We start from the raw sequence: 27,096 nt of genomic DNA, 5'->3' as shown, positions 1-27,096 counted from the left end.
GTCTCGCGAGACTGCTACGTCATCATCTCGCGAGATCGCAATGCATGGAGCGGTCACCGGAGCGTCGCGAGGAGCGGGAAAGGCCTGTTCTGGATCCGAGGGGCCGACGGACGGTGAGTATGTAACTATTTTTTATTTTTTAATTAATTTTAACATTAGATCTTTTTACTATTGATGCTGCATAGGCAGCATCAATAGTAAAAAGTTGGTCACACAGGGTTAATAGCAGTGTTAATGGAGTGCGTTACACCGCGGCATAACGCGGTCCATTAACACTGCCATTAACCCTGTGTGAGGGCTGACTGGAGGGGATTATGGAGCGGGCACTGACTGCGGGGAGGAAGGAGCGGCCATTTTGCCGCCGGACTGTGGCCGTCGCTGATTGGTTGTGGCTGTTTTGCCGCGACCAATCAGCGACTTGGGATTTCCGTTACAGACAGACAGACAGAAAGACGGAAGTGACCCTTAGACAATTATATAGTAGATTTTATCATTTTCCCAAATTATTCTGAAAAAATTTACAGCACATCCTGCATTGTACTACTGTATCCAATTATATATTTTAGGAGTCGAAGTCTGTCCATTTTATACTGACTCCAACTTCGAGCCCACTAAAATGGACACCGACTCCACTGCCCTAAGCAAGTATACTCGTTTTTCAACACCACCACCACAGATTCAACTCAGGCCTCTCTGGAGGTCTGGGCTGGCTCCAGAAGTGATGTCTATTCCTTTAGAAAGTTTTCAGGACCGCTGCCTAATTGAGTGCGTTATTGGATGTTTCTCTGTGTACACTCTCTTTTATTCACATTATTGCTGCAGCCAGTCCATTATAGGTTGCAGCGGTCCTAGTAACTTCTGAACGGAGCACACATGACCGAACTGTCACAGACCTACAGAGCGTCCTGCGCTGGATCCGTGGGGTTGCTAAAAAGGGGAGTATGCCTCTGTTTACAATTTTAAAGCAATTAGTTCCTGGAAAAAATATATTCAGTTGTCTGGAAACCACTTTAAGTATTTGAATGGTGGCATTGAAGATAAAAACTTTACTACTTGCTACATTATTTAAAATAAAACATACAATTTTCTGATGCAGACAAGGGGTAGGCATTTACTGCGAACATTATTTCTACTTTTTCTATAAAAAAAAAACAAGTTCTGTTTTGTTAGAAAAATGAAAAAAGCAAAAATTGATGAATATGTTATATGCCAATGCGATTCCATAATAAAGTTTATATTAGATTACATCCACCATATATACTGTTGTAAAGTTTGGATCCAGTGTACAGTTGTGCTCAAAAGTTTACAAGCCACAGCAGAATTTTTGCTTTCTTGGCCTTTTTTCAGAGAATATGAATGATAATACCAAAACTTTTTCTCCACTCATGGTTAGTGGTTGGGTGAAGCCATTTATTGTCAGACTACTGTGTTTTCTCTTTTTAAATCATAATGAATTCTGACCAGTGTCATTTTATGTGGTTATAACTCTGAAACGCTTCAATGGATCCCACTGATTCTGAGATTGTTTTTTCATGACTTATTGTACTTCATGACAGTGGCAAAGATTTATTTAACCTTTTTCACAAAAATTTTACTTTAGCCCCAAATTTGTTATTTTCACAAGAGTAACAGGAGAAAGTAGACCCTAAAATTTGTTGTGCAATTTCTCCTGAGTACGCCAATATCCCATATGTGGAGGAAAATCACTGGGCGCACGGCGGGGCTCGGAAAGGAAGGGGTGATGTTTTGGAATGCAGACTTTGATGGAATGGTCTGCAAGCATCATATAACGTTTGAAGAGTCCCTGATGTGCCTAAACAGTGAAAAAACCACAAGTGACCCTATTTTGGAAACTACACCTCTCAAGAATTCGATCCAGGGGTATAGTGAGTATTTTGAACCCACAGGTTCAGAATTTGATAACATTAGGTGGTCATATTGAAAATTTACATTTTTTTCACGAAAATGTTGTTTTAGCCCCAAATTTGTAATTTTCACAATGAATAATAGTAGAAAACGGACCCCATAATTGTTGCGCAATTTGTCTTGAACGTGATTATACCCCATATGTAGGCAAAAAATTCTGCTTGGGAACATGGCAGAGCTATGAAAGGAAAGAGCGCTATTTGTCTGGGATAGATTGTGAACGCTATGTCGCATTTGAAGAGCCCTTGACATGTGAAAACAGCAGAAACCCCCCACAAATGACCCCATTTTGGAAACTAGACCCCTCAAGAAATTGAACTAGGGGTGTAGTGAACCCATAGGTGCCTCACAGAATTTTATGACATTGATATGTGAAAATATGATATTTTAGTGGCGAAAATTTAATTTTTGTATTTGCTGCAAATTTGTCAGGTACACAAAGGTTAATAGGTGAAACTAGACCCCACGATTTCTTGCGCAATTTCTCCTGAACGAGGTGCTGTCCCATATGTTGTCAGAAATTACATTTAGGCCACACATCAGGGCTGAGACGGAAGGAGCGCTATTTGGCTTTTGGAGCACAGATTTTGCTAGATTTTCAGAGCCCTGAAGGTGCCAGAACAGCAAATAAAAACAAATGTGACCCCATTGCAGAAACTGCACCTCTCAATGAATTCATCTACGGAGAAATGCAAATCTGCCAGTCTAGTAACCATACATTGTGCTCCCATACAGTGCAGCGGCACATTGTATTCAGCTTGTGCTTCTGGAGATACGCACCAGTAAATTAAGTGTCTTCTCTCCATTACAATAATGGCAAACATGTGGCCTCTTACTGTGGTTTGGCACAGTGGGGCTCAGGAGGGGGACATATGGATTTGGGAGCACTGGATTTTATTTGACAAGGCGGGAGCCATGTCGCTTTTTCAGAGTCTTTGTTCTAGAACATGGGAACCCCCTATAGCTCCAGTGACAGATGACGGATCTGGGTGGGAGCTGCTTTTGTGTGGGATAAATTAGGGGTTTTATTGGTAACATTTTGGGGTAAATAATATTATTCGATTGCTTCCAGAACAAGGCTGGTATCACATTCTGATGTTCTACGCTAGGCACTTATATCGGGGTCTCCATATAAATCCCACAAAAATGGGATTCAGAATAAAACCCCCAAGGGAACCACCCATCATGAGGCAGATGGAGACACTTTGTACTCTGTTTGGCATCTGCTCCGGTGGTCTCTATCTTTTTTAAGAGTGCACAGATCTGTGGTTGCCCACACTTGTGCTCTAAAAAGATGCCTAAAATGATGGGACACCACTGGAACACAGACCAGTCCAAAGTGACTCCATCTGCCTCATAAGTAAGTGACTTGGTCTGGGGTTTTGTATGAATCGCAGTATGGGGAATTTACACAAAAACCCCGACATAAGCGCTCAGCGGAAAGCGCAGGATAAATGTGAGCTGAGCCTTATTCTGATTTTTTGGAGGTAGAATGAACAAATAGACAGCAGTACAAGAATAGTTCTTATTTTAATTTTTGCGCTGTTTACTGTGCAGTATACACCGTGTTCCAAATTATTATGCAAATTGGATTAAAGTGTCATAAAGATTTAATTGTGTCTCAGGGCTCAATGGATCACTGAAATCAATCTTAAACACATGTGACAATTAGTTTTCCAGGTGATTCTAATTAAAGGAAAACTACTTAAAAATGATGTTCCACCTTATTAAGCAGGCCACAGTTTTCAAGTAACATGGGAAAGAAAAAGGATCTCTCTGCTGCCGAAAAGCATCAAATAGTTCAATGCCTTGGTCAAGGGATGAAAACATTAGGTATTTCCCGATAACTTAAGCGTGATCATCGTACTGTTAAGAGATTTGTGGCTGAATCTGAGTACATACGTGTTCGTGCTGATAAATGCATAATGAGGAAGGTTTCTGCCAGACAAATTCCTTGGATTAAGAGAGCAGCTGATAAAAAATACCATTACAAAGCAGCAAACAGTTATTTGAAGCTGCTGGTGCCTCTGGAGTCCCTCGAACCTCAAGGTGTAGGATCCTTCAAAGGCTTGCTTTGGTTCATAAACCTACTATTCGGCCACCCCTAAACAGTGTTCACAAGCAAGCAGAAACGGTTGCAGTGGGCCCAGACATACATGAAGACTAATTTTCAAACAGTCTTGTTTACTGATGAGTGTCGAGCAACCCAGGATGGTCAAGATGGATGGAGTATTGGATGGATAGTGGATGACCACTATGTCCCAACAAGGCTACGACGTCAGCATGGAGGTGGAGGAGTCATGTTTTGGGACGGAATCATGGGGAAACAGCTGGTAGGGCCCTTTAAGGTTCCTGAAGGTGTGAAAATGACCTCTGCAAAGTATATAGAATTTCTGACTGACAACTTTCTTTCATGGTATAAAAAGCAGAAATGTGCCTTCAGGAGCAAAATCATCTTCATGCATGACAATGCACCATCTCATGCTGCAAAGAATACCTCTGAGTCATTGGCTGCTATAGGCATAAAAGGAGATAAACTCATGGTGTGGCCACCATCTTCCCCTGACCTCAACCCTATAGAGAACCTTTGGAGTATCATCAAGCAAAGGATCTATGAGAGTGGGAGGCAGTTCACATCAAAACAGCAGCCTTGGGAAGCTATTCTGACTTCATGCAAATAAATACAAGCAGAAACTCTCCAAAAACAAATTAAATGGATGAAAGAATTGTGAGGGCGATATCAAAGAAGGGTTCCTATGTTAACATGTAACTTGGCCTGTTAGGATGTTTTGGAGTTAAATAGCTTTTTTTTTCAGTGACTGTGACCTCCTAATGCTGCAAATTCCACAATTGAGCATTTTCAGTTCTTTAAAACATATCAAATGTTTAGAAATTCTACCGTGCCTAATAATTTGGAACAGTGCATTTTGAGTTTTTATTCATTTTGGAGATTATACTGTTATCATTGAGAGGTTCCTTCAATAAAATTCCATGTATACTCTAATGGGTGTTGACTTTTAATAGACTGACTGTCATTTTCACCGACCATTCAGGAAAATCCGAGAAAAATATAATTTGCAAAATAATTTGGAACGAGGTGTAAGTGATTAGGTGGATTTATTCTTCAGGTAAGTGTGATTACAGTGATACCAGATTTAAATAGTTTTTTAGGTTTTGCTGCTATCACACAATAAAAATGCTTTTTTATAAAAAGTGGGTTTTTTGTCGCCATATTCTGAGAGCTGTAACTTTTTTGGGGGGGCTAACAGAGCTGTATGAGGGCTTATTTTTTGCAGGATGAGCTACAGATTTTGTTGGTACCAGTTTGGGGTAAATAAGAATTTGCAGTATATATACGCCATGGTCAAGAAATACTTCCCGACTGATGCAGTATATAGACAGGAAGCTGTGTGCGGGAGATAGCTGCCGAGTGTCAGCTGATTCTGACAGCTGACACCCATCACTCAGTGCCAGGAGTGGTGCCAGAACTTCTCCCGACATCTTTTCCAGCTAATCCAGCATTTAGCAGTCATGTTGAGGGAGCCCTCGAATTGACTATCCTGCAATATCATGGGGGCCCGGTCGTTACCCGGGTTACCTGATGTCATCATGACAACATCTGAGTCACCAGAGCCAGAAATCTTGCTACGCCATGCTCAGATTATGGTGTAGCAAGATTGTCTGTCAGTGCAGCGCTGACAGTTTATAAAGCATTGCAATGCTCCTGCAATGATTCAATCATGGTACAGTGCAGGCACTGCCACCGGCGCCTGCATGATGAATGTAATTTTTTTGGGGGGGGTTTACAAACAATAAGATAAACAGTATGTCAAGTAGGGGGCAGGTCCCTGAGGGATCAGTGAGCAGTCATAGCACATAAACTCCCCCACAGGCTGCACGAGAATTTCATTAACTGAAAACTGAAAATAAAGATTAAATAACAACCACAAGACGGATTTCATCAACCAAGGCATTATTTTAATCAGTATAACGGCGCCGACCTAACACTGTCTGTAGGTTACTCAGCACAATCCTGCTGACAGGTTCCCTTTAACATTTCAAACTGAGGAAAGGGCAACTTGAAAAAGCTTTGCTATCTTCTTATAGCCTTCTCCTGCTTTGTAGCCTCCACCATTTTCATTTTCAGAGTGCTTGGCAGCTGCTTAGAAGAACCCATAGCTGCAGTTTTTTTGGCACCAGATTAGAGGAGGCTGGGTTTTTATAAAGCTGGAAAATTTGCATCACTTGGCCTTTTCTAATGATGATCGTGAACAAGTCATAAACCTAACAGGCTAATTAAGGTCTGAAATCTTGGTCAACGTTATCTCAGGACACAAATCTTCATTGGTGCCCAAACTTTTCCATAGGCCCATTTTCGTTTTTGTAATATTTAAAATGTAAAAAATGGCAATATCTTTTTGGGGGGCTAAAATACAAAGGAAATGTGTCACCTTTAACTTTAGCCCTGTTAGAGATCATTTCATCTTCAACTTGCTTAACAGTTCACAATAACAGTAATTTTGACCAGGCGTGCTCAAACTTTTACATGCCACTTTATATGCTTGTATATATGTTTGCATTTTGGCCATAGCATACTTGCACTTTTTCATTAATTTAATATTAGAAGAGTGCTGGCCTTATAATTTTTGTTGAGGCCCAGAAGGCGTCTGAACAGAAAGACATAAAATCACACAAAGTAGTCTTGAACCCATAATAAATAATGACATTCAAGTCTGTGCTTGTACAGATCCCATGTGCACCACATTATTCCCATTTTCAAGCTTCACATTAACCAACTTTTAGCTTACAATTTCCTTGCAGATCCAGATGAAGCACACATTCCCTTATGTTACTTGAATTGTTTACCACAAAGCTTTCAACTTTTTACAAGTTCATGTAATGAAAACATGTAAAATGTCAGGTGTCACCTATGTTTTCTGCTTCTAGCGGCATCTGTTACTTCTTCATGTAAATTTGGTTAATACAAGGTGATGTTGCAAGTCTGCTTTTAGGAAATCAGCCTTACCGTGGTGGACAAAATATTTTACTTAACAAGAAGACAAAATTCAGGGTTTATAGCAATTCAATATTGAAACCATGTGGCAGTGACAAACATTATAGTGTTGGCTCGCATAATCTCTCAGCCTGCAAGGAAAGACGGCCTGCAAAATATGTTAATTAAAAACATACACCAAGCTTTATAATAAAAAGCTAATTAGCCTCCTAAAATTCACCACAGTATAATATATATTATCTGCAAGCTGTAAAATGGTGCTTCAAAAGAACAGCCAAAGTGAACATTATACGTACATATACCAGTACAGCTCCATCTTCTTGAGTCGCTTTCATCAACTGCTCATTTCGACACTAGTAAATGAAACAAAAGAAAACAGTAAGAGTTTTGTAACACACAGTTTATACAAACTTAAAGCCATCAGATTACATTTAAAAAGGACCTGCCACTTACCACAAATATATATGTACATTTTTAACCTGATGTTAAAGGGGTTGTCCACTACTCAGATAAGCCCTTCTCAATTCCTATGTCTCTACCTTGTAAACCAATAACACCTACTATACTCACCTCTGGTGCCGATGCCGTTCCAGCGATGTCAGCACTGGCTGTCCCGTGACACAACAACGTGGCCAATCACAAGTGGAGAAAAAGTTTTGGTGTTATCATTCATATTCTCTGGAAAAAGGCCAAGAAAGCAAAAATTCTGCTGGGGTATGTAAACTTTTGAGCACAACTGTATCATTACAGAGGTAAAACCTAATTACAATAAATGTAAGAGGTGTATCCAATTTTTTGGGGCAGTGTTTGTCTGCAATAAGCTTTCTTGCAAAAGATTTTGGGAAACCCAATAGATCAGCCTATCTTGGCAATACTAATCGAGTTGGAAAATGAGTGAGTAGATACCCTAGATATACATTGTATTGCTCCTTAGTTCCAGATTTGAATAAATAATTATCTGCACTTAAACTGATGCTTGTGAATATAGCTTTCTGTTATTCGAGCCAATGTGCAAACAAACTAAAACTATGCGGCATACCCTCAACACACCCACGACTCCATGTGAGTAAATTTACGTTACAGCAGTATGGTAATTTTGCAGTCAATTCAAAGAGCAAATCCTATAAAACATGTGACTATACTTTAAAAATTCAATCACAAGAATAAAACCACTATGTACTTAGATTGCATTTTGCTACATTGACAATAAATTGTCAAATATTGTCACAGTGGATTCTTAGCTTTTAGTTTCAACAATTTTATTGCAGATATTATCAGAATAAAATGAATGACATGGAATATGAAGTACAAGGATCCCCTCGAAGGGGAAAGTACATCAATGTAAATAATATTAATGCAATATCCTTGACTTATTAATTTTAGCAGTAAAGTACAAATATACGTTCATATAACATTAGCTGCATTGTATTAATAATAAAAGTAAGGCTGTGTGCACACGTTGCAGATTTTTCAAGTTTTTTCGCTATAAAAAGCATAAAAAAAGTATACATTATGCATCCCATCATTTAGAATGCATTCCGCAATTTTTGTGCACTTGATGCGTTTTTTTCCGCAAAAAAACGCATTGCGGTAAAAAACGCATCGTGTTCATTAATTTTGCGGATCTTTTGCGTTTTTCCCACTATTTAATGCATTGGGAAGTTCCGGAAAAAAAACGCAAGAGAACACACAAAAACGCGACAAAACCGCGAGAAAAACGCATGCGGATTTCTTGCAGAAAATGTCCAGTTTTGCTCAGGAAATTTCTGCAAGAAATCCTGAACGTGTGCACATAGCCTTAAGGAAAATAAAATAACAGACAAAACAAAACAAAAAAAAGGAAGGAAAGTAAAACCTTGGGTAATAACTTTGTGGGTTATGCTGACATACTCTATAATTCGTGTAGGACATAAGTCCTAGTCATCAATTAGAAGTATCCATGTTTTAAGTTATACAGATAGTGACATTATTGTGGAAAAGTCGCCATCAGTCTGAGTCTGGAACCATGGGTCCCAAATACCTCGGAAGATTTCAAGAGAGTCGGATGTGGTGGCTTCTATTTTTTCATATAGCATAATTAAATTTATCTGTCTTTTCACCTGGGTAATTGATAAAGTATTGGTTTTCCATTGCTCAGCTATGTGGTTTCTAGTTGCCAAGGTAATATAATCTATTAGGCTACTTTCACACTTGCGTTTTTTCAGCTTCCGTCACAATCCATCGATTTTTGAGAATGCAGGATCCAGCAAAAAAAAAAACCTCTCTCTCGCTCTCTCCCCCCCCCCCGGACATTTAATTCCCGGAAATTGTGGACGACGCATCCGTCATTACACTGGATGCGTCGCACACGTTTTTACCTAGTTTCTTGACGTCCGTCGATACGTCTTTTTGCTGCACAACGACGTACACCAGAAAACGCAACTGTGAAAGTAGCCTAAGCCGACACGTCTTACCATTGGCATTGATTGGCCTATCACCTAAAAGATGGTGGAAGGAGTAGTTCCTTTTTCAAGACAGTGTTAATTAATTTAACTACATCCTTCCAAAGAGGTTTCACTATGGGGCATGTCCACCAAGTGTGGAGCGTGTCTCCCACTTCATCACACCCCCTGCAGCATTTGTCTGGAACTGTATGATACATTTTGTGTAGGTAACTAGGGACATAATGAGTTCTATGGAATAATCTGAGGGAGGTTTCAGTAAGCGAGATTTGGTAACTTCCTTTTAAAATGTTTTCAAAACATTTATACCATCTCTAAGGTTAAAGGGTAATTTGTAGATCTTCTTCCCATTGCTCCATGGTTTTTAATTTCAAGTCAACATTGGATTTATTGAATGTATTATATAAATCTGATATAAGGCCCTTTCCCAGAGGGTCGTGTAAGCACTTCAGTTCATAAGTAGTTGGTTTTGGATTTGGTGCATTAAGGTCTGCAAGAAGTGAAATATTTGTTCTAATCTGAAATTTTCGGATGTTAGTACTTGTCGTTTTATAATGTTTGTTTTGACATTAATTTAAAGTGAGTAGTTAAACGCTGGTATCTAGTTATTTTATTTTGCTTCCACCAGGAGTGATTCCTGGATGCTACGCCCGGGGGGAACATGGGGTTATCAAACAGTCCCAAAAGTGGTGATGGTTGTGACTGTAGAGCAAATTGAAGCCTGTTGGCTCTCCATATACGTAGTGAGTGGGATGTGTATGTATGGTGAATGTATAGCCAGGTTCGATAGCCCAAATTAGACTCTCCAGAAAGTAAGGTGCTAGATTTGAGCTTTCTATTTGAGGCCAGAGAGGCGCATGTTGATCTGAATTCACGGCTGCCAATTGTGCAATCTGGGCTGCTCTGTAATAATGAGCAAAATTCGGTAAAGAAACACCTCCCTGTCGTTTGTGTCTGAATAATATCTGTTGTGAAATATGAGGTTTTTTGTTATTCCATATAAAACGTCGTAGGTGCGAGTGGAGTGTTCTAAAAGTCATGGAAGGTATCGGAATTGGCAGTGAACTAAATAAATAAAGAAATTGAGGCAGCGTTACAATTTTTATGGAATGAGCTCTCCCTAAAAAGGAAAGAGAAGGAGTGGACAATTTGGATAGATTTTGTATCAATTTTTGTAGTAAAGGAGTGTAATTGTGTGAATTCTTAGTTTTTGAGGTGCCGTTATGATTAGTCCCAGAAAAGTGGCACATTAAAGAAGAGGGAGATAAGAAGTGCCTAAATAGTCACCGATGTGAAGACACACTGTGTGCCAACTAGACACACACCTGGAACTCCTACTAAATTTGGTATTAACTAATCAACAAGGTAATTTGGTAACGTGCAGTCATGTCGCAGAGTCCCACATCTTACTGTAAGTGGCATCTTTGAGTTCAGAACTTTTCCTAAAATTTTCCTTAATCTTTCATAGTAGATGATAATAATGTCTTCCATCACAGTGACTGCTGATTTCCCAGATAGTGTAACAATCCAATGTTTATTCAAAAGCCTATCTACCACCTTCTGCATTCTTGTTTAAAAAAAAAATACAGCTCAACATGGTGCAAAAAAGTGAATACTCACCCACATGTTTGTGTGTTTCCTCTTCCAATGGAGATGGGCATGTGACCTCTGCACTCAGTAACAATGTGTAACTGGTCTGTATAACATATTTCTATGAAGGCAATTTTTGAAGATAATGTGTTGGATGCAAAAAAAAGGTCAAGACTGAAAATCTGTGTGACTTTGACAAGAGCCAAATTGTGCTGACCAGAGCACATCCTGTGGGCTGTGCTAGGTATGTGGTGGTTATAACCTACCAAAAGTAATCTAAACATGGACAACTGGTGAACTTGCAACAGAACTGGGAAATGCTCATTCATGGGCTAACTGGATCTGAAATCATCTGTTGGCGGCATGCAAAATGGGCGGGATGAATGGACACGTTAATATTCATTTGGTCCCCATGAATAAGATTATATAAGTAGAGGTGTAATAGTATTGGGGAGCACATGATAATGTAGCCAAAGGTGTGCACACATGAGACACAGGATTGCATGCATACTAGTGCTGATACACCTGTATTTATACACCCTGGTCCATCTTCAATTCTGGAAAGGTGTGCTTATCGTAAGACCAAAAAGTCAAGATTTGGGACTGTGAAAGATAATAACACCCAACTGCATCTGTAAACCGGAGAGCAAAATTCATTTTATTGTTTGATAGAGGAAATGGAGACCTACTGGAGCATCCACATATCGGGAATGCCATGGAACCAATCTATCAGTTACAATTTGCCCATGTAAGGCACTTATGCATATTATATGCTGAAATATGCTTGTATAAACACACATTTAGTCACTGAAGTATTATGGAAAAAAAAGGGAAAAACATTGCTAGGAAGCTGAAAGAATAAAGAATAACTCTTGTACGCAATTCTGTCACCGTCTTACTCAGCACTAAATTTATGATTAACTGGAATAAGCCGAGAACTGAGTCACTCGCATTCCTGAACATTTGCTTCCCTCACATATATACAACGGCCATCTCAGGAAATTCTTTGCTATATTTGCTTCCTTATTTTTCTGGATTTCTCAGGGTAAATATAAATGATTATTCCATCATTGCCACTGATAAACAGATTTATCATTAAATGATATTAATGATAGGTAATCATTTTTTCCTACATTTGGTTGATTTTTATGTATCGTACATCCTTTGGCCTTTCACTAACACCACTGAAAAGCACAATACTACTACAATACAGTAGATAAAGATGTTAAAGTGAAAGAGAGCTCCAGGAAAAATTGATAAACTGAGATACGTCTATTGCTGAGCCAAAGGGAGAAGTGCAGTCTGCAAGAATAATGGAATCAGCAGGGCTATGCTGCCTATAAAAAACGCTAACTTAACCGAAGTCTGAAGGACCCTCAATAAGAGTTGTTTAGATTTGTTCATACATACATAGAGGATGACTGTGAAAAAACGTAGTCTTCCAGGTTCAACCAAATATAATCCTATAATGTTGATCCAGAAGAAAGCAAAACAATGAAGACGTTAGTTGTCCTATATTAGTTGAAATATACCTTTCTCGCTTTGAATAAATCTTTAGATGATTTCCCATCTCAATAAATAAAGCATCCATAACTAGTAATATTTCATCTTTTTTAAGAAATAAAATTTTGACTCTTTTTAACATTTTTAGTAAAGCAACCATCAAAATATAGTGTGGCAGTGATTTCTCTAGTTTTACCTCTCCAACAGTTGAATCACCCTTCTTTCCTCTATATTGTCACTATTACAAGGCTATGTGTAAAGGGATCGTTAGATCTTCTCCATACTGTGTTACAACATTGGATTGCTCCTAAAGGTACCTTCACACTAAACGACTTTGCAATGAGAACGACAACGATCCGTGACGTTGCAGCGTCCTGGATAGCGATATCGTTGTGTTTGACACGCAGCAGCGATCTGGATCCCGCTGTGATATCGCTGGTCGTTGCTGAAAGTTCAGAACTTTATTTGGTTGTCAGATCGTCGTGTATCGTCGTGTTTGACAGCAAAAGCAACGATGCCAGCAATGTTTTACAATGGTAACCAGGGTAAATATCGGGTTACTAAGCGCAGGGCCGCGCTTAGTAACCCGATATTTACCCTGGTTACCATTGTAAAAGTAAAAAAAAAAACACTACATACTCACCCTCTGATGTCTGTCACGTCCCCCGGCGTCCGCGCTGCTGCTCAGAGCTTCCTGCACTGAATGTGTCAGTGCCGGCCGTAAAGCAAAGCACAGTGACGTCACCGCTCTGCTGTTAGGGCCGGCGCCCACACAGTGCAGGGAAGCTGAAGGCGAGGAACGCGACAGACACCGAAATGTAAGTATGTAGTGTTTGGTTTTTTTACATTTACACTGGTAACCAGGGTAAACATCGGGTTACTAAGCGCGGCCCTGCGCTTAGTAACCCGATGTTTACCCTGGTTACCCGGGGACTTCGGCATCGTTGGTCGCTGGAGAGCTGTCTGTGTGACAGCTCTAAAGCGACCACACAGCGATCGGCATCGTTGTCGATATCGCTGCAGCGTCGCTTAATGTGACGGTACCTTAAGTTGTCTTCTTTCCAAACTGCATCTCCTGATTGATAACCCATACTGCCTGGGACTTTTTGCTAAAAATGAGGTTACTGACTACCAACACCCCCATATATTTTTAGTGGCAGTTTTATTTACCACATAATTTTATTTTTAAGTACACAATTGTATAACTCGTTTCCTTGGCCACATCCTAATTCAGATGAAAATGTGCTGATTTGAAGTACCTATGAGTGACTACTAAACTGTGTGATGGAACAGTAGTGTGGACACTTTTTACATCTGACCACTGATAACAGCCCTTTTAACAGCTGACTTATGGGGGTGCCAGGTATGGGAACCAAGCTTATATAATTCTATATTGATGACCTATCCTAAAATAGGTCATCAATATCAGAGTAGTGGATAAGACTTTTAAATCATGTTTTAATCTGATTGTCTATTTTTATTTTCCAAGTCATTATATTAAAATAAAATCATAAAATCTTGCAATTTACCCACTGACCAGTAAGCCTTGTAACAGGCTGACCAATCACGTTTTAGCAGTTATTCCATTATAATTACAGGAAGAAATATAGATGGTAGCACCTAATCTACTGTGCAAAAGTCTTAGGCAGGTTTGGAAAACATGCTGCAAAGTAAGAATTAAAAAAAAAAATGGAAGTGTAAGGGTATGTGCACACGCTGCGGATTTTGCAGCGGATCCACAGCAGATTTGACGAGGTGTACAGTACCATGTAAACCTATGGAAATCAAAATCCGCAGTGCACATGCGGCGGAAAAAAAAAGCATAGAAACGCAGCAGTTTATATTCCGCAGCATGTCAATTCATTGTGCGGATTCCACAGCGGTTTACACCTGTTCCTCAACAGGAAACCGCAGGTGTAAAACCGCAGGTGGAATCCGCACAAAAACCGTAGAAAAACCGCGGTAATTCTGTGGTAAATCCGCAGTGCGATTTACCTGCGGATTTACCAAAGTCAGTGAGGAAAAATCCGCACATCATTCTGCAGATAATGTAGGAGCTGTCAGATTACATAGCAAAAACCTACTGACAGATTCTCTATAATAGTTTATTTTCAGCAATTTACAAAATGCAAAATGAATGAACAAAAGAGAAATCTAAATCAAATCAGTATTTGGGATGACTGCCTTTTGCTTTCAAGGCAGCATTAATTCTTCTAGGTACACTTGCACAAAGTTTTTGCAGGAACATGCACTGGTCTGGTAACATACTCCCACTAGCAGCTATTTTATGAACAGAAGTGCAGGTCTGTTTAAGGCTACTTTCACACATCAGGTTTTCGCTGTCAGGCTCAATCCGGCTAAATTTAAAAAAAACGGATCCGGCGAATGTTGCTGCCGGATCCGTTTTTTTCCCATAGACTTGTATTAGTGCCGGATTACATTGCGTTTCGTCCGTTTGCCGTTTTTGGAAAAAACGTCCATAGCAATGTTTTTTGTCTCCGGCGAAAAAAGCCTGGATATCGAGCTTTTGGCTGTTTGCTAGAATGGAAGCCTGTGGGAGCCGGAAGATGACGGATTCCGGCGCCGGATTACGTTTTTTTAAGCTGAGCATGCTCCATTTTTTTTTATCCAATAATCTAGATATGCTAGCCGGATCCGTCTAGAAAACGGATCCGTCGCATCAGTTTTTCACAATCTGTGCCGGTTCCAGTTTTTCCAACATTCGCCAGATTGTGCCTGATGCAAAAAACCTGATGTGTGAAAGTAGCCTAAGAGGAAAGCTGCACAAGAGAGAAAGTGGCCAAACCCCACTAATAAGGCTATGTTTCCACGGTCGGACATGGCAGCGCTTTGGACGCAGCAGATACCCACTCCGCCCAAAGAGCTGCTGGAATTTGGACGCGCAGTGATTCCGGATGTGTTCATTGAACCATGCAGAATCACTGCATCCTTTACATAGACTGTGCAATTTATCTTGCCGAGACTGAGCGTCTCCGCAAGATAAATAGACATGCTGCTGTCTACAAAGACGCGCTGCATGTGCGTATACACCGGTCTGCCACCTGCGTCTTTGAACGCATAAGTGGAGATGTAACATCTGGCCGCTGCGGATTGGACACTGCGGCTGTACGCAGTGTCCAATCCGCAGCGTTTCCTGACCGTGGAGACATAGCCTTACAGTTACTGACTCCTGGATAAAATGACTCTTGTCATATATTAACTATAACTTTGTTTCTGCTTGTGGTGTGGAATTGCAGATAAAGCATATATGATATTGACCTAGCACTTTTTTGCTAAGGTAGCAATACACATTGTGTGCAGAATTATTAGGCAAGTGAGTATTTTGACCATATCATCATTTTTCTGCCTATTTTCAAACTCGGAGCTATATAAACTTGGATGGTTATTGGATGAAGCCAATCAAGTGATGTGTATTTGTGTAATGAGAGAGGGTGCAGTCTAAGGATACAATACCTTTATCAAGGTGTGAAGAATTGTTAGGCAGCTGTTTTCCTCAGGCAAAATTGGGCCAAATAAAAGATTTAACTGACTCTGAAAATCCAATTAGAAAAATATTTAGAATTGAGTGTCCTCAGTGGTTGAATACCTTTTAATGGCTAACTGAAAAGATAGTAATAAATTGCAAATTGCAAGCTTTCGAGACTACACAGGTCTTTTCATCAGGCACAGACTTAGGGCTCATTTCCACTTGCGAGACATACATCCGAGTCTCGCAGGTTAAAACCCTCCTCTGGCGCCGGCACTTGGGAGCGGAGCGTGCAGCTCCATGTATTGCTATGCGGCTGCACGCTCCGCTCTGGAGTGCCGGCGCCAGAGGAGGGTTTTAACCTGCGAGACTTGGACGTATGTCTCGCAAGTGGAAATGAGCCCTAAAGCAAATTCTGAAGAATCACATATTTATACGCAACACAGCACAGAACTGTCATTATGAAAGAGTGATAAGTGATAAACAGTTGTGTCCATAAATATTGGAAAGTTCCTAGATTAGGAGTGAATGTTTTGTTGTCCTCTGATTAGGGCAGGGGTGTCAAACTGCATTCCTCGAGGGCCTCAAACCATGCGTGTTTTCAAGATTTCCTTCTCATTGCACAAGGTGCTGGAAGCATTCTGTGCAGGTGATTAAATGATCACCTGTGCAATACAAGGAAATCCTGAAAACATGACCTGTTTGCAGCCCTTGAGGAATGCAGTTTGACACCCCTGAATTAGGGTCTGGTTCTGTTATGATGACCCCACATGGTCTGAAGTGCAAATTCCTTAATTGATGTAAAAAGACATAAATCCATGCGACACATTCATTCCTGCACTAAGTATGTCAAAGGTCGTCATAAGTTTATACTCCCAGATTCTCCTGTCTCTCTGAGATTTGAAGCTACCTTTCAATACAAGTAATTTCAGGTCCATGGTGCTATGATCAGGCATACAAAAATGTTTGGTCACAGGTAGATCCATTCTTTTTTCTTTTATTGTATGGCGGTGAGAATTTACCTTGTTCTCAGTTTTTGCCCTGTCTCCCCAACATACAGACCCCCAGTTGGACATTTAGTACAAATAATTAAGTACACCACATTAGACATCAACCACTGAGGACTCTCAACCACTGAGGGGTGCAGATGCATCACTCTTGAAATTGCTAAGATATTTTTGACGTGAACACAAAACTGTCATGATCTCAATGGCAAGAGATCATAGCATCAGCATATATAGGAACTAGCTCTTGGAAGATGGAAACTGAGCTGACCATGAACTAAACCTAACACACAACTAGCAGTGGCCGGGTAGCATGCCTACGTTGATTCTAGATGCCCAGCACCAGCCGGAGGACTAAATAAAACTAGCAGAGGAAAATATTAGTCCTAGCTCACCTCTAGAGAAATACCCCGAAAGGAGACAGAGGCCCCCCACATGTATTGGCGGTGAATCAAGATGAAATAACAAACGTAGTATGAAAATAGGTTTAGCAAATTTGAGGTCCACTTACTACATAGCAGAAGACAGGAAGGACACTTTCATGGTCAGCTAAAAACCCTATCAAAACACCATCCAGAAATTACTTTAAAACTCTGGCATTAACTCATAACACCAGAGTGGCAATTCCTGTTCACAAGAGCTTTCCAGACACAGTAACGAAACTACAGCTGTGAACTGGAACAAAAATGCAAAAACAAACATGGACAAGAGTCCAACTTATCTAGTAGTTGTCTAGGAGCAGGAACAAGCACAGAGAGGCTTCTGATAACATTGTTGACCGGCAAGCAACTAACAGAGCAGCAAGGTTATATAGCGACTCCCACATCTTGATGGGAACAGGTGAACAGAGAAGATGAAGACACCAGTTCAATTCCACCAGTAGCCACCGGGGGAGCCCAGAATCCAAATTCACAACAGTACCCCCCCCTCAAGGAGGGGGCACCGAACCCTCACCAGAACCACCAGGGCGATCAGGATGGGCCCTATGAAAGGCACGAACCAGATCAGAGGCATGAACATCAGATGCATTCACCCAAGAATTATCCTCCTGGCCGTATCCCTTCCACTTGACCAGATACTGGAGTCTCCGTCTGGAAACACGAGAGTCTAAGATTTTCTCCACAACGTACTCCAACTCACCCTCAACCAACACCGGAGCAGGAGGCTCAACGGAAGGCACAACCGGTACCTCATACCTGCGCAATAATGACCGATGAAAAACGTTATGAATAGAAAAGGATGCAGGGAGGTCCAAACGGAAGGAAACAGGGTTAAGAATCTCCAATATCTTATACGGGCCGATGAACCGAGGCTTAAACTTAGGAGAAGAGACCCTCATAGGGACAAAACGAGAAGACAACCACACCAAGTCCCCAACACGAAGACGAGGACCAACACGACGACGGCGGTTAGCAAAAAGCTGAGTCTTCTCCTGGGACAACCTCAAATTGTCCACCACCTGCCCCCAGATCTGATGCAATCTCTCCACCACAGCATCCACTCCAGGACAATCCGAAGATTCCACCTGACCAGAGGAAAATCGAGGATGAAACCCCGAATTACAGAAAAACGGGGACACCAAAGTGGCAGAGCTGGCCCGATTATTGAGAGCGAACTCCGCCAATGGCAAAAAAGCAACCCAATCATCCTGGTCAGCAGACACAAAACACCTCAGATATGTCTCCAGGGTCTGATTAATCCGCTCAGTCTGGCCATTCGTCTGAGGATGGAAAGCGGACGAAAAAGATAAATCTATGCCCATCCTAGCACAGAATGCCCGCCAAAATCTAGACACGAATTGGGTCCCTCTGTCAGAAACGATATTCTCAGGAATACCATGCAAACGAACAACATTTTGAAAAAACAGAGGAACCAACTCGGAAGAAGAAGGCAACTTGGGCAGAGGAACCAAATGGACCATCTTAGAGAAACGGTCACACACCACCCAGATGACAGACATCTTCTGAGAAACAGGCAGATCTGAAATAAAATCCATTGAGATGTGCGTCCAAGGCCTCTTAGGAATAGGCAAGGGCAACAACAATCCACTAGCCCGAGAACAACAAGGCTTGGCCCGAGCACAAACGTCACAAGACTGCACAAAGCCTCGCACATCTCGTGACAGGGAAGGCCACCAGAAGGACCTTGCCACCAAATCCCTGGTACCAAAAATGCCAGGATGACCTGCCAACGCAGAAGAATGAACCTCAGAGATGACTCTACTGGTCCAATCATCAGGAACAAACAGTTTATCAGGTGGGCAACGATCAGGTCTATCCGCCTGAAACTCCTGCAAGGCCCGCCGCAGGTCTGGAGAAACGGCTGACAATACCACTCCATCCTTAAGGATACCTGTGGGCTCAGAGTTACCAGGCGAGTCAGGCTCAAAACTCCTAGAAAGGGCATCCGCCTTAACATTCTTAGAACCCGGTAGGTATGACACCACAAAATTAAACCGAGAGAAAAATAATGACCAGCGCGCCTGTCTAGGATTCAGGCGCCTGGCGGTCTCAAGATAAACCAAATTTTTGTGGTCAGTCAATACCACCACCTGATGTCTGGCCCCCTCAAGCCAATGGCGCCACTCCTCAAAAGCCCACTTCATGGCCAAAAGCTCCCGATTCCCAACATCATAATTCCGCTCAGCGGGCGAAAATTTACGGGAAAAGAAGGCACAAGGCCTCTACAGCATCAGGGGACCAATCAGCAACATCAGCACCCTTCTTAGTCAAATCGGTCAATGGCTTAGCAATATCCGAAAAACCAGCAATAAATCGACGATAAAAGTTAGCAAAGCCCAAAAATTTCTGAAGACTCTTAAGAGAAGAGGGCTGCGTCCAATCACAAATAGCTTGAACCTTGACAGGATCCATTTCAATGGAAGAGGGGGAAAAAATATATCCCAAAAAGGAAATCCTCTGTACCCCAAAAACACACTTAGAACCCTTCACACACAAAGAATTAGACCGCAAAACCTGAAAAACCCTCCTGACTTGCTGGACATGAGAGTCCCAGTCATCCGAAAAAATCAGAATATCATCCAGATACACAATCATAAATTTATCCAAATAATCGCGAAAAATATCATGCATAAAGGACTGGAAAACTGACGGAGCATTTGAAAGACCAAAAGGCATCACTAAATACTCAAAGTGGCCCTCGGGCGTATTAAATGCGGTTTTCCACTCATCCCCCTGCCTGATTCGCACCAAATTATACGCCCCACGAAGGTCAATCTTAGAGAACCACTTGGCCCCCTTTATGCGAGCAAACAAATCAGTCAGCAACGGCAATGGGTATTGATATTTAACAGTGATTTTATTCAAAAGCCGATAATCAATACATGGTCTCAAAGAGCCGTCTTTTTTTGACACAAAGAAAAAACCGGCTCCTAAGGGAGATGACGATGGACGAATATGTCCCTTTTCCAAGGACTCCTTTATATATTCACGCATAGCAGCATGTTCAGGCACAGACAGATTAAATAAACGACCCTTTGGGTATTTACTACCCGGGATTAAATCTATGGCACAATCGCACTCTCGGTGCGGAGGTAACGAACCAAGCTTGGATTCTTCAAAGACGTCACGATAGTCAGACAGGAACCTAGGAATTTCAGAGGGAATAGATGATGAAATGGAAACCACAGGTACATCCCCATGAGCCCCCTTACATCCCCAGCTCAACACAGACATAGCTTTCCAGTCGAGGACTGGGTTGTGAGATTGCAGCCAAGGCAATCCTAGCACCAAATCATCATGTAGATTATACAGCACCAGAAAGCGAATAATCTCCTGGTGATCCGGATTAATACGCATAGTTACTTGTGTCCAGTATTGTGGTTTATTATTAGCCAATGGGGTGGAGTCAATCCCCTTCAGAGGAATAGGAGTCTCCAAAGGCTCTAAATCATACCCACAGCGTTTGGCAAAGGACCAATCCATAAGACTCAAAGCGGCGCCAGAGTCGACATAGGCGTCCGTGGTAATAGATGACAAAGAGCAAATCAGGGTCACAGATAGAATAAACTTAGACGGTAAGGTGCAAATGGAAACAGATTTACCAAGCTTTTTAGTGCGCTTAGAGCATGCTGATATAACATGAGTAGAATCACCACAATAGAAACACAACCCATTTTTCCGTCTAAAATTCTGCCGCTCGCTTCGGGACAGAATTCTATCACACTGCATACTCTCTGGCGATTTCTCAGTGGACACCGCCAGATGGTGCACTGGTTTGCGCTCCCGCAAACGCCTATCGATCTGAATAGCCATTGTCATGGACTCATTCAGACCCGCAGGCACAGGGAACCCCACCATAACATCCTTAATGGCATCAGAGAGACCCTCTCTGAAAGTCGCCGCCAGGGCGCACTCATTCCACTGAGTAAGCACAGACCATTTACGGAATCTTTGGCAGTAAATTTCCGCTTCATCTTGCCCCTGAGATAGGGACATCAAAGTTTTTTCTGCCTGAAGCTCCAAATGAGGTTCGTCATAAAGCAACCCCAAGGCCAGAAAAAACGCATCCACATTGAGCAACGCAGGATCCCCTGGTGTCAATGAAAAAGCCCAGTCTTGAGGTTCGCCCCGGAGCAAGGAAATCACAATCCTGACCTGCTGTGCAGGATCTCCGGCAGAGCGAGATTTCAGGGACAAAAATAATTTGCAATTATTTCGAAAATTCTGAAACCCAGATCTATTCCCCGAGAAAAATTCCGGCAAAGGAATTCTCGGCTCAGATACAGGTGCATGACAAACAAAATCTTGCAAATTTTGTACCTTCGTGGCGAGATTATTCAAACCTGCAGTTACACTCTGAAGATCCATTGCAAACAGGTGAACACAGAGCCATTCAAAGGAGAGAAAAAAAAAAAAAAAAAAAAAATTTCAGCAGACTACTTATTTCTCTCCTTTCTCAGCCAAGGATTTTAACCCTTTAGTAGGCCGGTCAAACTGTCATGATCTCAATGGCAAGAGATCATAGCATCAGCATATATAGGAACTAGCTCTTGGAAGATGGAAACTGAGCTGACCATGAACTAAACCTAACACACAACTAGCAGTGGCCGGGTAGCATGCCTACGTTGATTCTAGATGCCCAGCACCAGCCGGAGGACTAAATAAAACTAGCAGAGGAAAATATTAGTCCTAGCTCACCTCTAGAGAAATACCCCGAAAGGAGACAGAGGCCCCCCACATGTATTGGCGGTGAATCAAGATGAAATAACAAACGTAGTATGAAAATAGGTTTAGCAAATTTGAGGTCCACTTACTACATAGCAGAAGACAGGAAGGACACTTTCATGGTCAGCTAAAAACCCTATCAAAACACCATCCAGAAATTACTTTAAAACTCTGGCATTAACTCATAACACCAGAGTGGCAATTCCTGTTCACAAGAGCTTTCCAGACACAGTAACGAAACTACAGCTGTGAACTGGAACAAAAATGCAAAAACAAACATGGACAAGAGTCCAACTTATCTAGTAGTTGTCTAGGAGCAGGAACAAGCACAGAGAGGCTTCTGATAACATTGTTGACCGGCAAGCAACTAACAGAGCAGCAAGGTTATATAGCGACTCCCACATCTTGATGGGAACAGGTGAACAGAGAAGATGAAGACACCAGTTCAATTCCACCAGTAGCCACCGGGGGAGCCCAGAATCCAAATTCACAACACAAAACTATCAAAGTTTTTTTTTGCAAATAGTCAACAGGGTCGCAAAAAACATTTTAAGAAAAAACGTTGCACAATAACTGCCAAATATTTGAGAAGAATCAAACATGAAGCGACCAGGAACCCATTATCCCCCAGTGCTGTCATATTCCAGGGCTGGAGCCTCCCTGTAGGGCCCAGAAGTACAAGGTGTTCAGTGCTCAGAGACATGGCAAAGGTAAGGGAGGATGAAACCCGACCACCACTGAACAAGACACAGAAATTGAAACATCAAGACTAGGCCAAGATATATCTGAAGATATTATGGACTCATGAGATGAAAGTGATTCTTGATGAACCAAATGGATGGGCTCATGTCTGTATCAGTAACAGTCACAAACCTCCAATGGGTAAGGCTATGGTCTGTTATTATTGCCACAGTCTTCATCTGTTATCAGCACTGCTTCAGTGTTTGCTGGGCGATCTGGAAGTCACAACTCAATTTAAGTCTATGAGAGATAGAACAAGGCTCTTATAGACTTGCATTAAGAGTTTGTGATAATTACCCCGGACTTCTGCTCATTCAGAAGTTGTGGTTACATTATGGCAGCGCAGGACCGAAATGGTGCCAGAAATAGAGGAAGATGGTGGCTGGTGAGTAATAATACTAGGGTCGTTTCTAGCCCTGAAAGAAAAGTAAAAATGAATGCTGAAGTGGTGCTTTAACCCCTTCATAACCGGAGATTTTTTCAGTTTTGCATTTTTGTTTTCCACTCCCCTTCTTTCTAGAGCCATAACTTTTTTATTTTTCCGGCAATATGGCCATGTGAGGGCTTATTTTTTGCGGCACGGGTTGTACTTTTTAACAACACAATTGGTTTTACCCTGCAGTGTAACAGAAAATGGGTAAAAATTCCAAGTGTGGTGAAATTGCAAAAAAAGTGCAATCCCACACTTGTTTTTTGTTTGGCATTTTTGCTAGGCTCACTAAATGCTAAAACTGACCTGCCATTATGATTTTCCAGGTCATTACGAGTTCATAGACACCAAACATGTCTAGGGTTTTTTTTATCTAAGTGTTGAAAATAAATTCCAAATTTTGCTAAAAAAAAAAAATTGCGCCATTTTTCGAGACCCGTAGCGTCTCCATTTTTTGTGATCTCGGGTTGGGTGAGAGCTTATTTTTTGTGTGCCGAGCTGTCATGGCATTCCGATTTTTGTTCTCACTACGCCATTTAGCGATCAGGTCAATCGTTTTTTTTATTGATAGATCGGGCGATTCTGAACACGGCGATACCAAATATGTCTATGTTTGATTTTATTTTTATTGTCTTATTTGAATGGGGCGAAAGGGGGTGTTTTGAACTTTTGTTTTTTTTACTTTTGGCATGCTTCAATAGCGTCCATGGGAGGCTAGAAGCTGGCACAACTTGATCGGCTCTGCTACATAGAGGTGAAGCTCAGATTGCCTCTAAGTAGTAGAATTACAGCATTACTATGAGCGCCGACCACTGGCTGGCGCTCACAGCAATCAGGCATCAACAACCAGAGGTCTGGTTGTCATGCCGACGCACCGATGATCCCCGATCACATGACGGGGGTCACCAGTGCGCGCATTTCTGTCCGGAAGCGCCAGAGTTTGACAGCAGCATTTAATTAGTTAAAGGGAACCTGTCACCCCCAAAATCGAAGATGAGCTAAGCCCACCAGCATCAGGGGCTTATCTACAGCATTCTGGAATGCTATAGATAAGCCCCCGATGTAACCTGAAAGATGAGAACAAGAGGTTATATTATACTCACCTGGAAAGGTCAGAGAGGCCCGGCGCCTGCGCACTGCAGTACTTTGCTCTGTCCTCAACAGGGCAGACAAAGTACGCCTACGCCGGAGCCGCAGCGTGAAGACAAGAAGAGGACCTTTGTGCAGCATTATATGGGGCATATTTTTGTATGAAGCATCTTATGGGGCCCATCATAAACTTTATGGAGCATTATATGAGGCATATTTTATTATGGAGCATCTTATTGGGCCCATCATGAACTTTATGGAGCATTATATGGGGCGTATTTTGTGTGGAGCATCTTATGGGGCCCATCATGAACTTTATGAAGCATTATATGGAGCTCCTGATTCAATATGGATATTTAAAAACACTTAACCTACTGATGTCTCAATTAATTTTACTTTTATTGGTATCTATTTTTATTTTTGAAATTTACCAGTAGCTGCTGCATTTCCCACCCTAGGCTTATACTCGAGTCATTAAGTTTTCCCAGTTTTTTGTGGCAAAATTAGGGGTCTCGGCTTATACTCGGGTTGGCTTATACTCGAGTATATACGGTAAATGAAACACTACAGATCTACATGAGATAATATATATTTTTCAACTGGAACAATTCTAGGGAGAATGGCTGTCAAACAAGGTCCAAATATGTCTGGATAAGGTATTATACGCACGATACATGAGATACTTTAGTCATAAATAGTAAGACATGCCAATGATACATCTGTGGAAACAGATATTTTCTTTAACCCCTTTCTGACATTAGATGTACTATCCCGTTGAGGTGGGCCCGTATGACCACCGACGGGATAGTACGTCATATGCGATCGGCAGCGCTCACGGGGGAGCGCGGCCAAGTGTCAGCTGACTATCGCAGCTGACATCCGGAACTATGTGCCAGGAGTGGTCACGGACCGCCCCCAGCACACTGCGATCAAACATGATCGCAGTGTTCTGGCGGTATAGGGAAGCATCGCGCAGGGAGGGGGCTCCCTGCGTGCTTCCCCGAGACCCCCAGAGCAACGCGATGTGATCGCGTTGCTCCGAGGGTCTCTTACCTTCTCCTCCCTGCAGCAGGCCTGGATCCAAAATGGCCGCGGCATCCGGTTCCTGCAGGGAGGTGGCTAAAAAAAAATCCCCCCCCCCCAAAAAAAAATGATATATATTGTCACGCTCATGCCCTGACTGGTGGGCGTGAGCTCGGGGGGTTTGTGGCCCCACTGTGCCACAAACCAGACTACCCTGGAAGGGGCGTGACTATGACAGCTGCCTGGGTTTTCACTGGAGCCTCTGATGGTGAGGTCAGGCTTGTGCAGCAGGCAGCTGCCAGGTGCTACTCCAGGGTGGTGTCTGGGCTGCTGATCCCACTTGGGAGACAGGAACACCAGGATTGGTGCAGGCATCAGGCAGGACTGGCAGAAGAGCATGGCTAAAACTCAGACGAGTAGGCTGGCAAGGCTGAGACACAGGGCTGGCAGAGACACAGCAGAGAACACAGGGCTGGCAGAGACACAGCAGAGAACACAGGGCTGGCAGAGACACAGCAGAGAACACAGGGCTGGCAGGAACACAGGACTGGCAGGAACCACAGGACTGGCTAGGACGGCAGGAAACACAGGACTGGAAGGAACACAGGACTGGAAGGCATGGCAGGAACACTGGATTGGAAGGCACGGCAGAGAACACAGGACTGGTTGATGTGGTTTATGAAGGAACAGGTAGGGACCTGTTCACACTGGAGGTGCAGGTACGGATATGTAGTGTGGAGGAACAGGTAGGGACCTGTTCACACAAGAGGTGCAGGAAAGGAAACAAGCAGAAAGGAAAGAAGCAGAAAGGAATGAGGTATGAAGGAACAGGTTGGGACCTGTTCACACAGGAGATGTAGGTACGGAAACAAGCCAGAAGGAAGGGAGAATGAAGGAACAGGTTGGGACCTGTTCACACAGGAAGAGAACTGCAAGGCTGCGGATAGGAATGGTAGAGCAGCAAGAGAAAGTGTAGCAACAAAACCTAAGCAGAGCAGAACCGCAAGGAATACGGAGAGGAGCTGCAGCGAGAGGTTTCTGCAGCAAAGCAGAGCGGAGCCACAAGGAATGTGGAGAGGAGCTGCAGCAAGGGATTATGGCAGCTACAGAAGCTAAGCAGAGTAGAAAGGAGCAGAACCGCTGGAGTGCGGAGCAGAGGTAAAGCCACAAAGGTACAGAGCAGGCAGAGCCGCAAGAGCGCGGAGTGTAAGCAGACTGAGAACACGAGGAAAGACACAGCAGGGAAGGAAGCCACAGACAAGGAGACCGAGGTAAGACTAAGTTCAGACAAGGAAATGGAACAAGACACAAGGACAAAGACACAGGGACCAGGATATTCTGCCTCCTGGAGGGCGGACAACAAGATCAAGGCAATAGCACAGAGAAAAGCCTCCAGAGAGGGAGTAACTCAGAGCAAGACCTGGCACACTCAGCAGCTAAACACAAACTGAGCTAACACATTGCACAGGCCCAGAACACTGGGTGGAGCTGCACTATATACTGGAGGCCTCTTGGTAATTGGTCAGGAATAGATTAGACAGATGCACCTGATTTCTATAAGAACCAGAGAGTTCAGGCGCCGCCCCCGTATACACACAGCCATGAAGCATGCAGAGAGCAGAGACACAGAACATGGAGCTGGCATGAAACAGAAACCACATC

The 27,096-nt window shown here is 42.4% G+C and overlaps 1 protein-coding gene across 2 annotated transcripts in view; it reads right to left on the bottom strand.

Moving 5' to 3' along the window:
- Positions 1-27,096, bottom strand: part of LOC143782310 (uncharacterized) — a 153,350-nt gene that overhangs the window by 70,252 nt on the left and 56,002 nt on the right. The window contains exons 1-2 of one of the 2 annotated variants that reach the window (XM_077269633.1): positions 15,949-15,967; positions 7,237-7,293 (exon numbers count right to left, since the gene is read on the bottom strand). In XM_077269633.1, the coding sequence (XP_077125748.1) occupies positions 7,237-7,256 (20 nt within the window). In that variant the 5' untranslated portion in view covers positions 7,257-7,293; positions 15,949-15,967. Of the gene's footprint in view, positions 1-7,236; positions 7,294-15,948; positions 15,968-27,096 lie in introns of those variants that run through there. The other variant, XM_077269632.1, reaches the window with a different exon arrangement.

This window comes from Ranitomeya variabilis, chromosome 6 (genome assembly GCF_051348905.1).
Source record: "Ranitomeya variabilis isolate aRanVar5 chromosome 6, aRanVar5.hap1, whole genome shotgun sequence".
Classification (NCBI taxonomy): domain Eukaryota; kingdom Metazoa; phylum Chordata; class Amphibia; order Anura; family Dendrobatidae; genus Ranitomeya; species Ranitomeya variabilis.
This window is presented reverse-complemented; position numbering and strand designations above follow the sequence as displayed.